The sequence below is a fragment of the Rhinolophus ferrumequinum genome, chromosome 3, assembly GCF_004115265.2.
Source record: "Rhinolophus ferrumequinum isolate MPI-CBG mRhiFer1 chromosome 3, mRhiFer1_v1.p, whole genome shotgun sequence".
NCBI lineage: Eukaryota > Metazoa > Chordata > Mammalia > Chiroptera > Rhinolophidae > Rhinolophus > Rhinolophus ferrumequinum.
In genome coordinates this window covers 77,449,714-77,463,858 of record NC_046286.1, presented here as the reverse complement: position 1 = coordinate 77,463,858, position 14,145 = coordinate 77,449,714, and the positions used below count along the sequence as shown (strand labels likewise).

Here is a 14,145-nt window from a genome sequence, read left to right as displayed (position 1 = left end):
CTGCTAGTACGCAGGTTCCTTAGTTGTCAGGGAACGGGCCAGTCAATCAAGGAAGGTGCTATGTGCCACTGTAGATCTGATGAATAGCTTTTCAAAGGCATTGCTACCATGTTTCCCCGAAAATAAGAAGGGGTCTTATATTAATTTTTGCTCTGAAAGATGCATTAGGGCTTATGTTCAGGGGATGTCATCCTGAAAAATCACACTAGGTCTTATTTTCCAGTTAGGCCTTATTTTCGGGGAAACACGGTATTACAGATCTATGTGAAATGGGTCAAAATTGTATAGTTCGTTGTTTGGGAAGGGTTAAAGCTGTTCCAGAGCTGGCCTACCTTCACCCCCTGCACCTTGAGAAGGGTGTGAGAAATGTTTAATTTGACAGCCATAAGGAACCTGTATGCCACTCCCCATCTGGCAAAAGGCATAATGCGGCAATTACCTGCCATTTCACATATACATGAGAACTCTTATGTGGCCTCAGAGACAGGTAGCTTCCTTCCAAACTCATTATTAGAGAGGTTCTGGATTCCTGTGTCAGATGTGGTGCTTTTGGATGCAACCCCTGACACCACACTGACCTTACTGCTTCATTTTATAAGGAAGCTTGGCCGTGCTTTCCAAAGTATGATCCCTGAACTCAGAAAGTATAGACTGTGGTCGTATTATTAGAGGCCTTCAGCTGTTCATAAGATGTCTTGGAGCAGAAGTGGCCGCATCCTTAAGCAGGTGAATGCTGATGTTGGTAACTGCCTGTAGGAGTAAGTGACTGAATGATCCCTGTAGCATCCTTAATTCCTTTTTTTCACTCTTTCCTGTCTTCTCAGTAGTAGAGGAAATAGCATGTGGTAGATAGGGGCAACTTAATTTGTTTCTTTTAGACAATGTTCCTACAACTATTTTTTGTTCTTAAGGAAATACACATTGGTACACTTTATTTTATGCTAGCGAGATTTTACCATTATTAGCATACCATTTTAGTGAGAAATATTTTTCAATGATTCATTTAATCAATAAACATAGATAGATGGCTACAGATGTGACTCAGACGTGTGGCGTGTAACTAGACTATCGGTGTCATATCCTAGGACCTCCATCATAAAAGAGATTCAGTGGAAATTTCAGTGTGAAGGAGGAAATTCCTTTTGACCCTGTGGATCATGGAAGGTTCTGTGGAGTTTGAGGTATTTGAGCGGGGCCTTGAAAAAATCGATAGTGAGGTATTTCAGAAGTGAAGTAGAACATACGTAAAAAAGCATAATGCAACACTGACCTGCCATTTCACATATATAGGAGAACTCTAAAGATATGAAAGCATGGGTGTTTGTAGCCAATTTTGACTGGCCTTTTTTATTCAAACAATAGAATGCGCCCCAAGGAATAGTGGTGGGAAGGCAGGGAGCGGAGTGAGGTTGTCATATCCCTGAACTCTCTATAACAATATATTATTTTTCTGGATCATTTTGCTCTTGTAACTCATTTATTGTGGGCTTTCTATATATAAAAAATCAGGGGTGGCCGGTTAGCTCAGTTGGTTAGAGCATGGTGCTGACAGCAGCAAGGTTGCCGGTTCGATCCCCACATGGGCCACTGTGAGCTGTGCCCTCCTTAAAAACAAACAGACAGACAAAAAAATCAACTTAATCATATTATTTTCCTTCACTTCAAATGTCAGCATGGATTTGCCTGACTTTGATATTCCAGGGTTGGGTAAAGTGTGATGATGGAGACCATTTGTGTCACTATTACTTTCACCATAGAAAACCTATATGTAAGGCTATTTGGCACAATGATTTGCACAGAATTCCTAAGCTTTAAATCAGCATAAAGCAGATGGTTATCTGCAAACCCTAGCCTGCCATTCTTGGCCATCCATAATATAAATAATAATAATAACAACAACAACAAAAACAACAACAGACTAACAGAATTCAAAATTCAATATTTGTTTCCCTACTGAATGGACAAGGTGGACTGGGTCTTATGAATACAGACTCAGTGCTTCAACTGCTGCTATTACAATTTTCACTCCAGCATTTAGTCATCAGGGCCAGTCTATTGTTTTCTGCCTCCTATGAGGAAACACGGTTGAGGCCAGGCCAGCAGACAGAATGGCCTCAGCAGAATATAAGTGGGGAGGAAACCCATTAGAGAAGTGCGTGTAGCATAATCCCTGAGTTCTAAGATACACCATTGATTTAATAACTGCTTTGAAAATTTGAAAGAAAAAAAGGTAACCGCTACCCGTGAAATGCCCCATCCATTGTAAGAAGCCACTCATTTTCCAAAATGTTACAAGTGAAAATGTGTCACGTAATTAAGGAAAAAGGTAAGGTAGTCTTATATCCTAGGAGCAAGATAGAGGTCAGAGACTAGACTAGGTATCAAGCCAAACTACATGCCTCAGAAATTGGAAGTCAGCAAACCAAACCAGTGGTTCAGGATGGATGGGACAGATGAAGCAGGAGCTGAGGGGTCTGAGCATGGGTCAGGATTGGGACGTCCTTTAGGGATCAGGTTGTGCCCAGAATCCCCGGGGCAAGTTAGAGAAGGACACTTGGAATGCAGTCTCTTACCCAGCCGGCTAGTGAGTGGGCAGCCCCAAATGCTTTGTCTTTGCCCAGGTTGGACCCTTCAATGAGTGGTCAGGCGAGGGCAGCAGGGTGTCTGAGGTTGGTGTCAGGCCCTCTATGGTCTCTCTGCCCTTGTAACAGGAGTTTGTAGCCCTTTGGGGAGGTCTTAACACAATCAATCCCATGCTCCCTTGTACAGTCTTATGCGGTATAGTTTCTTTTCTTTGGTATTCTCACACTATATCTCAGATGTTACTGAGAAGCAATTTGAAATCTTTTGGATACACCTACATTTTTATGCAGCCTGATTCTAAAGCCATATTATTTTTGTTGAACTTTGAAAAAAAAAATCACATTAATTCCATCTGTGGTATATCTATGATTTATGTAAAAAAAAAAAAAAAGAAAAAGAAAGAAAAGAAAAAGCAATTCAAGACTATGTACATTTAAAAGAGTATATTGTGAGCAGAAAAATGATATTGTGCAATAAAGCACTTATTTCTTATTTATCTTCTAGATAAGTAAACCTAGCACAATGCCTGGTACTCCCTAGATGCTTAATACATTTTGGTTGTATTAAACAAGGTATTAAAGCATTGTCTTTAAATATCGGTGCATGCTGTTTGTTCTAGGGTCTGTTTAAGACATATGGCTATAAATAATATATTAGTATTTATTTTAGCAGAATGTGTAGGAATTAAGCCTATTATTTCAAATGCCATACCTGATATGTTGATATTACAATCCTCAAAATATTTCATTGATACCCCCGACCTCCAAATATATAAAAAGGATTTAGAATTGGTCACTGAAATTCAAAGTGTATGATCATTAGCCAAGTGAAAACAGACACAATACAAACGTATTGGAAAAGTCTGTTTCATTTTTTTAATGTTCTCAGGAATAAAAAGTTCTGTAACGTGCAGGTACGTTTTTAAAATGCATACATTACAATAGCACACAAAATAACTTTTCTGACTCAATTTCATAAATTGCTACATGAAGAAGCACCCTCTAGTAGATAATACTCAGAAATCAGCACTTAATATGGCAGTAATGGTTATTGCTGTCATTCTTTACATCTTTAAAAATAATTAAGCATTACTACACAGGCATTATAAAGTTCCCCTATCACCATTATGAGGATATTTGAGGTTTGATGTAATTTAGCAAATTACATTATACAGTAGTTAAGGTTTTTATGTAGTGAAGTAAAATGCACAGTAGTTAAGCACACTTACCATATAATGCATTGTACAGACTTACATGTTCCAGCTGCTGCCAGCTTTGTTCCAGTGTCATTATTGCTTTGCAGGCTGACGTTCCTCAGGGAGTGATTCGAGTGCAAGCTCCCCATCTTTCGAAAGTTTCCATGGCAATACAGCTTACTGAAAAACTAAAAGCCAGTGATGTACTTGCCAGGTTTCTCAGCCAAGAAAGGTAGAGGCCTGTTTTGTTTTAATTATTCCATGGTATAACTCATGCTAGCGCGCGCGCGTTCTCTCTCTCTCTCTCTCTCTCTCTCTCTCTCTCTCCCTCTCTCTCTCTCTTTCTTTCTCTTCCTTCCCCCCTCTTTCCCCCTCCCTCCCTCCCTCCTTTCCTCCCTTCCTCCCCTTCTTTCTGTCCTCCCCATTCCCCGCCCCCCTTTAACTATGGGTGATGTGCATAAAATTTTTGTCTTTTCAGCAGAAAAGAAGAGCGGACTTAACAATTAGACTGTGGGAATGAGTTGAGTTCATTCGATGTAGTTTGTGTTCAAGTTGAGCCCATTTCAAGCAGGATGTTTGAGCATTCCTGATGTGCAGTGGGCTTGGCACAGGAGGCCACTCTTTCCAGAATATGTTGGTTAGAGGTTAATTATGGTGTGTTAGGAAAATCACTACTTAGGATACAGTGGGAGTAAAACAAACAAAAGATACAACTTTTCTATAAAAAATGCATAAAATGCTTAAATTTAAAAACAGAAGGCATAAAGAATTACAAGAGGACAACCGGTCCCTTGAGCTCTAAAGTCTCCAGGACAAAGCGCATCATCCTCGGTAGGGATGCCCAAGCCTTCCTTCCCTCTATCTGGGGGCTGATGGGGCCGCAAGATGTCTTTGAAAGTCATTGGCATCCCTCTGAGGATAACAGAGCTTACACTTTCTAAGACATTTTGCAATACATTTTCTTGAATTTTCAAGGTTCAAACAAAAGTGTGTTGGGTTTTCAGTTTTTATCCTTTAAATTCTAAATTTTAGCTAAAGTTATATTTCTATGCTCCCCCCCCATTTCCACTCATTGAAAATAAACTAATCTAAATTTTTTAAAAGTCAGGGAAATCAGGGGCATTGGCGTCTTAGGTTATGAATACTCTGTTGTAGCCTTCCATGGAAGTTTATCTCCTCCTTCTAACATTCCGGGACTTCAGAGCCGTGTCCTTCCAAAACCTGTCCCATTTTAATACAGTACCACCAGTAGTTAATATGTCTTCGCTCTGTTTAAGGCCCTCTGCTAGATGTTGGAAGGGTTATAAAATATATTTTAAAGTATCTTCTCTCAGGGTTTATAAATTGGGAGAAGAGATGAGCCTGTGCAGTGAACAGACGGTGATGAAATAAAAGACAGGCTTTTTGGTAATGTCGGGGCTTTCAGTTAGCTAGCATAAACTTCCCTCTCAACCTCTGAAGTAAGTACGAATGTTACTTCTGTTTTACTGGTTAAGAAAGTAGAGACTTTGCAAGGTCAGACATTTCATAGGTGGTGGAGCTAATTCTAAATCGGTGGTTTCCAAAGCCATTCCTTAACCATTCTCCATCTAGCTAGAGGGTTTAGGGTTTAGAGACCATCACACATCTGGGGCGATTGGTGCAGAGTCTGGAAGTAGATGGAATTTCTCAGGATTAATTCCTGGGAGCAGTTGGAATGTTTCCAACGCCCTTGCTTTCTAAAGGGTCTCTGATTTTCAATGAAGTCAATCCACTTCAGCTCTACATACTCTCTGCTATGACTTACTAGATACCAATTGTTGCCCTTCTTCCCACCCCACTGGGGATGACTTGTCATCTTCTCCCAGAGTGTGTACCTGAATATCTGGCCAGACTTCAGATATAAGCAGCTCTTCCAGGCTAGCCATGGTTAATTTACACAGCATTTACTTTCAGGACCCAAGTGCTCAATTTAGTCTACATTTTTGTTCTTCTACTTGCAGATAATGCAAGAGGTGACTTTGAAGTTGTACAATATATTCACCTGCGACTTTATTATTTAGGGTACCAAAGGACAGTAGTAGGCATATTATAGAAAGTACCAACTTTGTGACAATTGTCCTCTGCATATTTGGACTTTCTGCTTGTGGTGCTTTCTTTTTTTCCCTTTTTTTCTTTTTTTCATAACACCTTTATTAAGATATGATTCACATACCGTACAAGTCAGCCATTTAAAAGTGTACATTTTTATGACTTTTAGTATATTCATAGAAGTGTACATCTGTCACCATCATCATTTTTAGAATATTTGGATGGTCTAAATTTTTTACCCCAAAAAGGAACATGCTAGCATACAGTCCTTATTCCTACCCAACCTCTGCTTGGGATGCTTTTATTAAGTAAGCTCCCCTGGAGCAGAGTCCCTTCTTCTGTCTCCTCACTTCTCCCTAACCTGCTCCACCCAGAGGGAAGTCTGGTACACGTCTCTGTCCATTTGCCCCCATTTTCCCCTCCAGTCTTCAGTCCCTTTCCTTAAGCTTTGGGATGCTGGAGGCAGATGACCTAGATCCGAATGCCAGCTCTTCCTATTTCATCTGGGGCTAGTTTTTATAATTTTTTTAAGTCTCAAGTTCCTCATTTGTAAAAGTGGACCATAATAGGACCTCCGTTATAATTATGCAATAATGAACTAGGAAAATGACCAGGCAGCACATAACGCTGGGCCATCTAATAACTGAAATTCTCAATAAATGTTTATATATTTTTTCTTCCACTAGTGTCCCCTTCTCCCATTTGCATTCTACCTGTAGGGGCGTTTGGAGACCCTCACTCTCTCTTTCCCTACTTGGTCTATTGAAGCCAAGAACACATGAATGACTTAAAATAAATGTACAAGAAATTACACATTCACTCACCAGTCTGTGATAAAGGCTGTTGCTATTTCTTGAATTAGGGATTTGTTGATTAATATTATGTAAAAAGCATGTATATACCAGGAAATCTTGTTCAGGTTTCTTTAAAGTGGAACACGAATATAGATAATGGAGAGCAATATCTGATGAGATTTTTGTTTTTAAAATCTAGTCTTCCAAAACATTTAATTTGCTTTTCATAGGAATAATAACTCTTTTTATACTCATAATTTATTGGGTTATGTACTATATGTTAAAAATATACTCAATTATTTCATTTCAAAAATAAGCATACACCACTTTGGGAACAAAGTCTCTTAGGGGACAAGTCGGCAGGTGACCTTAAGTGTGGAGACACATACAGCCCTGAGCATCTAGTGTGCTACAGAGAGCAGATTAGATAGAGTTGGATACCCAGGTTAAGTCATTAAACAGTTGGTTAGCAAAGCTTCTACCATACCTAGTATTTTTCATAACAGTTTAGATAAAAGTCAGACCTGGTTTTCTCTTCTCGGTTCCAGGGAGTCTGTCTTCAGAGCCTTCTATCAATGATTCACTAACTTTTCCATGCCCCCGAATCCACTGTAGAGCATTTGAAAATCAGGTTCTTGGTCTTCATCTAGACATATTAAATCAGTTTTCAGAGCTCTAGATCTGAATTTTTATCAAGTGTTTCCCAGGTAACTAGTATACAGAGGGTTTTGAAAACCACTGAATTTTACCGATTTTTATTGTTTAAACTAATGTCCAGAAGAGTTTATTCTTTGAAGATTTTAAACCCATAAGTGGGTCCTTCTTGTAAAGGCTTCATGGTGAGTGTTTGCTTCTACATTGAGTGTATGTACCTCTCGTGTTTAGATCCCCAACACACGGAGGATTGTGAACCATGTCCTAGTTTTTATACTCATCTTGCATACCATTTGAGTTGTCAGCACAGCAAAACCATGAGAAATGCTTATTGAATAAATGCAATGGGAAACCTAAGGTGCAAACGTTTCTTTGTTTTTTTAAAAGATTTTTAATAAAAGATAGCTAACGTACAATATTATATTGGTTTTAGGTGTATACAATAGTTATTCAACATTTACATACCTAAAGAAGTGATCACCATGATAAGGCCAGCAACCATCAGACACCATAGCACGTTATCAGAGTATTATTGACTATATTCCCCAGGCTGTACATTACATCCCTATGACTTACTTGTTTTATACCTGGAAATTGGAACCTCTTATCCCCTTTAACCTTTCCCACCTTTTTAACTTTTCAGTTATAGTTGACATTCAGTGTTATTTTATATTAATTTGAGGTGTACAGCATAGTGGTTAGACATTTATGTAATTTAAGTGATTTCCCTGACTAGTCTGGTACCCACCTTGCACTATACATAGTTATTACCTTATTGCTGCCTATATTCCCTATGCTTTGCTTTACATCCCCATGACTATTTTGTAATTACAATTTATACTTCTTAATCCCTTTACCTTTTTTACCCTGTCCCTCAACCCTCATCCTATCTATCTCTCCGATAAATCTAGTCCCCATCCGACACCATACATAGTTTTTACAATATTATTGGCTATATTCCTTATGCTATACCCTACATCCCCATGACTACTTTGTAACAACCAATTTCAAATATTTCTTTTTATAATTTTATGAGGACTTTTTTGCCCCCCATGTCAAGTAGATGATCGTATTAATAATTTTATTGGCAACTAAAATGTTATGTTACTTTCCTTTTAATTTTACAAATTTAGATACTGATTTATTATTTTGCCTTCCAATATATGATCCCATTTGTTTATTTTAATTTACAGGTGTGACATTTTTATTACCTATTAGGCACATTTAACAGATGGAAAATACAAATGCGTGATAATTACAGTGTGTCTAAGTTATGAATTTTCCATACAAGCTAGAATTCCCCGAGCACATTAAAGTGATTTACTTGCAAGCTGTCTAATGATACAACTAATCAGTTTGTTTTGTCCCTAATAGTGGGATTGCCCAGACTCTCAAGAAAGGGGAAGTTTTTTTATATGAAGTTGGAGGAAATATCGGTAAGCACATTTCTTGTCTTTATATTCTATATGCTGATTTGACATCGCCAATGTTTATTATTTATATCTTTGGGGGGAAAGGAAATTAGTAGAAGTAAAATCTAGCATACTGTAGATAGTTGATGAGTATTACCATGGATTTGTTTAGTGGTCTGCTCTTTCTCTTCAGACTCTGTTTGAGCTCATTCTGTACAAATGCCCATCTATGTTGAACCTCAGCAAAGGCAAGTTCCCTAAAGTAAAAATAACTTCTAGAATGGTTAATGAAGTTTTTCAAAACTTCTTTCTCTTTTATATGCTTATGTCAAATCTTAATGAAGGAAGTAGTGGAGCTTATTTATTTAAGAGCAAGATAACACATTTATTATGGTACAGTACTAGATATTTTTAGCAAAAACAGAAGTTATTTTTGCTATTGTTGATTGCCTACTAAATAACACACACACACACACACACACACACACACACTCACAGATATATTGGTAATTTAGGAAATAGAAACACAATAAATTAATTCATTTTGACCATGTCTTATACTTTATTTGCCCATTTGTAATTATCAGTGGGTTGTACTCATCTGTTTATTAAAATTCAAAATAAACTTTTTCTCTGTTTTTTGACTCTTAATATGGTTAGGGTGAAATTGTTGACAAATAAATGAAATAGTGTTTATTTGAAAATAGTAATTGAAAACATTTTAATACAAGTTTGGTAGAATTTCTTTCTGAGACTTAAAATGTTAATAAATATTAAAAGTTGAATACAGAAACATGAAGCCTCATTCTTAAAATTTAGATGAACCACAATTCTATAAGGAACCTGGAATTGTTAACTTCATCAGTTGGGATTATTTACATATTAATATATATTTAAATAATAGGTTATTTAAATATTAATATTATATTCATATATTAATATAATACATATATTTGGTAATAAATGTGATTTCTTACTTAGGTGGATTCAAAAGCGTTGCCACTCTTAGTATAGGTGAATAAGCTTTTCCAGAGTTTATTCTTTGAAGAGTTTAAATCCCATCATACAAAGTATTTTCAACTTCCTAAATTAATTTGAAACCTGTACATTTAGAAAAATACTACAAAATTGACTTTTCCAATATCTTTGGCCAAATTTATAATATTATGGGAGATGAGAAAGGATGAAGACTATTTCACATCTAAGACTTTAGAGTTAGAGCAGTAAACTTAAGTTTAAAATTGTATCCGAATCGCCCCACTGTATTAAACAAATGCGACGTCTGTTCAATAGGGGAACGGTGCCTCGATGACGACACTTACATGAAGGACTTACATCAGCTCAACCCCAATGCTGAGTGGGTCATAAAGTCCAAGCCATCGTAGAAGACTTAAAGAAGACTTATGCTACAGATAACCGCAGGACTTCCTCATGAATACTTGCTGGGTCAAGAGTATAAATAAAAGAAACAGCAAAACTCTTTTATTATTCAAATGTACCCAACCAACTATTGAATAGTGAGTGACTCTCAAGCCTTAAAAAGTTATAGATTTGTGCTGCTGCCAGAATTATGTTAATTATTAATATTATTATTAGAAAACAAATATCTCTGGAGTAAGAAGGGGCTAATTAGCTTGTAGGTTATTTTCGATACTCTGTGAAATGTGCCCAGATGTGACATAGTTTTTTTACATGAAATATACCCTTGTCCCTCTCACTTTTTTCTCTGAAAATCGTACATACTGGAATATATGCTTTCTCACCTTTCTTGCCTCCTCACATCTGCCCTCCCCAGTTAGGTTTGCTTTTTAATAAAAAAGATAACAAATTGCACGTATGGCAAGTTGTGAAGAGAGTACATCTTAAAACAGCCTGAATTCAGCAGTATTCCTGTGACTATCAAATGTTGAATATTCATTTCTGAACAAATGATTCAAAAACAATAACATCCTACTTCTCCCTGCTGTATCGCATGAAGTGATTTGCATTTTTTCAGTTCATCTGACATATGTGCACAGAACTGCATCCACTATCAAGCAAAGAGAACTGTCAGAATCTGCCAATTATTACTGAACCATTAAAGACTTACTAAGAATAAATAAAATATATCCATGTGGAATAACTGGATTACGGATACTAAGAGAGTAAAAGCCAAATCACTCCATGTATGCTGTACTCTTCTAAATGAAATTTAAAAAGTAGTAGCTGGCTTTACCCATTGTCATACTAGCAATATAAATATGCATGAGAGTATAATCCAGTAATGGTTGAGAATGTATTCTACCGAAAGAGGGATTTTTTTTTTCCCTTTCACTCATAAATAAGTCTGCAGGAAGAGTTATTCTTCTGGGTATGACACAGTCATATGAACAAGCCTTTGTTTGTTTACTTATTTTAAATAATCAGAGTAAATTTATTAAAATGCTGCAGAAAGTACTATTCCCAGGGATTTTAATGCACAAACCATATTGTGACAAGAGATAAGCCTCTGTACTGTAAATAAGAAGAATGAAGTGAGAGAAAAATGTTTATTATTTTATGAGTTTAGAGTGTAGTAAATAAAAGGTGATGTAAATGAATGTTGCACAAACTGTGTTTATGATACTTTTAGTAGTACTTTAGGAAATTTTACACATTCTCAGAAGCTCTTGATGTCATTCTAATTAGGAAAGAAAATGCTATTAATGAGAACAGTGATAAATTTTTAGCATATAATTATAAGAACAGCCTGTGGATATGATCATTTAAATAACTTTTTGGTGATTTGTGCCATTGCTTTTTTATTTAAATTTTTTTTATAATTAAATGCATTTTTTTCCTAAATTATTTTCTCTTGGAATTATTACTTTTAATCCTATGTGTGCATGAGTGTACTAATGGACCTTTTTTCTGTTGTTGTTGTTAAAAGCCACTTCTACTCTTATTGCTGCTGTGTAATTTTTAAAGAGGGAAGACGTGGGAGATACAAACTTTTTTCCTTCTTTACTTTTTTCTTAACAAATTTCTGTTCTTTAGGATTTTTCAAACCACACTGTATTCTCTTTCTGATTTTGGCCATACACACACACACACACACACACACACACACACACACACACACGGTACCAAAAAATGTATACACATTTTAAGAAGGAAAAAACTGTATTAAAATTGTAATACGCAATATATACTGATAACAAAAGATGAATACAAGCCATGTGTATACATATTTTGGCATCCTCTGTGTGTGTGTATAAATTTCTCAGGAAACTGTTTTATTAATGGTTTAATTTATTGAAAACAATTAACAAATATAAAAGCAAAGTCAAGTTCTTAAAACATTTTTGGTATACAACTTCAAAAGACAGGAATGAATATAATGATTTAGATAAATGGTTTCCTAAAGCATATGTCAACTAATTTTCACCACGTTTACTACTTGCCTGGGGAAAGGGACACAGAGGCTTTTGATAATGAAAAAATACCAGATCTTGGTAAAGAAATATGAAAATGTCATTTTATTTTGAGTTTTTCTTAGAACTCATGGGCCACGTTCATTGACATTGAACCTTATTGCATTTAAATAACCAATAAAGATGACTATCTACACTTTTTAAAAAGTTTATTGGGGTGAGAATTGTTGGTAAAGTTACATAGATTTCAGGTGTACAATTCTGTAATACATCATCTATAAATCACATTGTGTGTTCACCACTCAGAGTCAGTTCTCCTTCCATCACCAAATATTGGATCCCCTTTTACCCTCATCTACCTCCTTCCCCCGCTTACCCTCTGGTAACCACTAAACTATTCTCTGTATCTATGAGTTTTTGTTTCTTCATTTGTTTGTCTTTTTCCTTTGCTGTTTTCAGTTTCATATACCACATATCAGTGAAATCATATGGTTTTCTACTTTTTCTGTCTGACTTATTTTGCTTAGCATAATAATCTCAAGATCCGTCCATATTGTCGCAAATGGCATTATTTCATCTTTTCTTATGGCAGAATAGTATTCCCTTGTATTCCATTCCAGTGTACATTCCAGTATTCCATTCCAGTGTACACTGCTGGTGGGAATGCAGACTGGTGCAGCTGCTATGGAAGGCAGTGTGGAGGTTCCTCAAAAAATTAAGAATAGAATTACCATATGACCCAGCAATCCCTCTCCTGGGGGATTCTACCCAAAAATTCTGAAAACATTTATCCGTAAAAATATATGTGCTCTGATGTTCATTGCAGCTTTATTTACGGTGGCCAAGACATGGAAACAACCAAAGTGTCCTTCCATAGATGAATGGATAAAGAAGATGTGTATATCTACACTTCTAAAGAGGAGAAACTTGATAATGTAGAGCCTCCAAAGTAAATGCCCTGGAAATAACTCAAATGCTTTTTCTGTAATTTTTGTTTTCTAGTGAATTTTAAATCTCAGGGTAGATCAGTTTTAATCAATTTGTGTGTGGGGAGGGGGGTGGAGGGAGAAATAAAAACAACAAATATATTTGCTTTGAGTCTCAAACATCCTGACTCCTAAAGGAGTTGCTGGTGAAAAGAGCTGATATTTATAGAAAACTGGTTGCCTATTAATATTTCAGGGATGCTTCATCTTTTCCAAAGCGGTTACTGTAATTCTTTACAGTTACACAGCATTTGTTTAATGCTGCTGTAGAATTCACTGTAAACTCCTTGCTAGCACTCTTTGGGAAAAGCAGTTTATTTTACTGACTTCATGGGATTTTTTCATTATTGCCTTTTCCTACTTTTCTTTAAACTGGGTTGCACTTTGAACCTCATTGTCCTGATTTCTTATCTGCCGATCAGTAGGTGGCAGTATTGCTTAGGGATTCCTTTGCAGCTAAACTGGAAGGTTTTGAAAGTGAACTTGAGTTCATAGGTAAGTGCTTCAGATTCAGTGCACTGCTTCGGCAAGGCAGTTCGGTAAAAACACCATGGATCTCTCACTTTAATCACTGATTCTGAAAATTGTAAATCATGATTCATTTCAGAGTTGCTATGTTCAGTCTATTAGTCTGCTTTTGTCCTTAACCTATTGAATGGAGGAGGAGAGACGGTTTTTCTAAGCCAGAATTAGACATTTTGGCAATATCTATTTCAAGCAGAAGGATCATAATGAGGAAAGACAGTGAACCAGGGAGGTAAAAAGAGGGACGTCTAAGAGAGAGGACCTATGACCTCTGTCTTTATTTGATTATATGCGTATACAAATTTGTTCGTTCAATCAACCACTGTTTATTGGTCACCAACATATATGGGCCAGGCATGGTCTATCTTGAGTACATCAGTGAGCAAAATAGCTCTGCTCTCATAGAGTTTACTTTCTAGTGAAGGGAGACAAATAATGAATTCAAAAGAATAAGTAAATAAAATTTGTATGTTGCAAGGATGGAAGTGCAGTGAGTGGAGATAGAAAAAAAATAAGCAGAATAAATGGGACAAA

The 14,145-nt window shown here is 36.5% G+C and overlaps 1 protein-coding gene across 5 annotated transcripts in view; it reads left to right on the top strand.

The window, feature by feature from the left end:
* ARHGAP18 (Rho GTPase activating protein 18) overlaps window positions 1-11,523 on the top strand; it is a 175,355-nt gene extending 163,832 nt beyond the window's left edge. For 3 of the 5 annotated variants that reach the window (XM_033103378.1, XM_033103377.1, XM_033103379.1), the window contains exons 13-15: window positions 3,886-4,010; window positions 8,671-8,732; window positions 10,002-11,456. In XM_033103378.1, coding sequence (XP_032959269.1) covers window positions 3,886-4,010; window positions 8,671-8,732; window positions 10,002-10,093 — 279 coding nt within the window. In that variant the 3' untranslated portion in view covers window positions 10,094-11,456. Of the gene's footprint in view, window positions 1-3,885; window positions 4,011-8,670; window positions 8,733-10,001 lie in introns of all 5 variants that reach the window. The other 2 variants (XM_033103376.1, XM_033103380.1) reach the window with 2 other exon arrangements.
* Window positions 11,524-14,145: the final 2,622 nt, after the last annotated feature.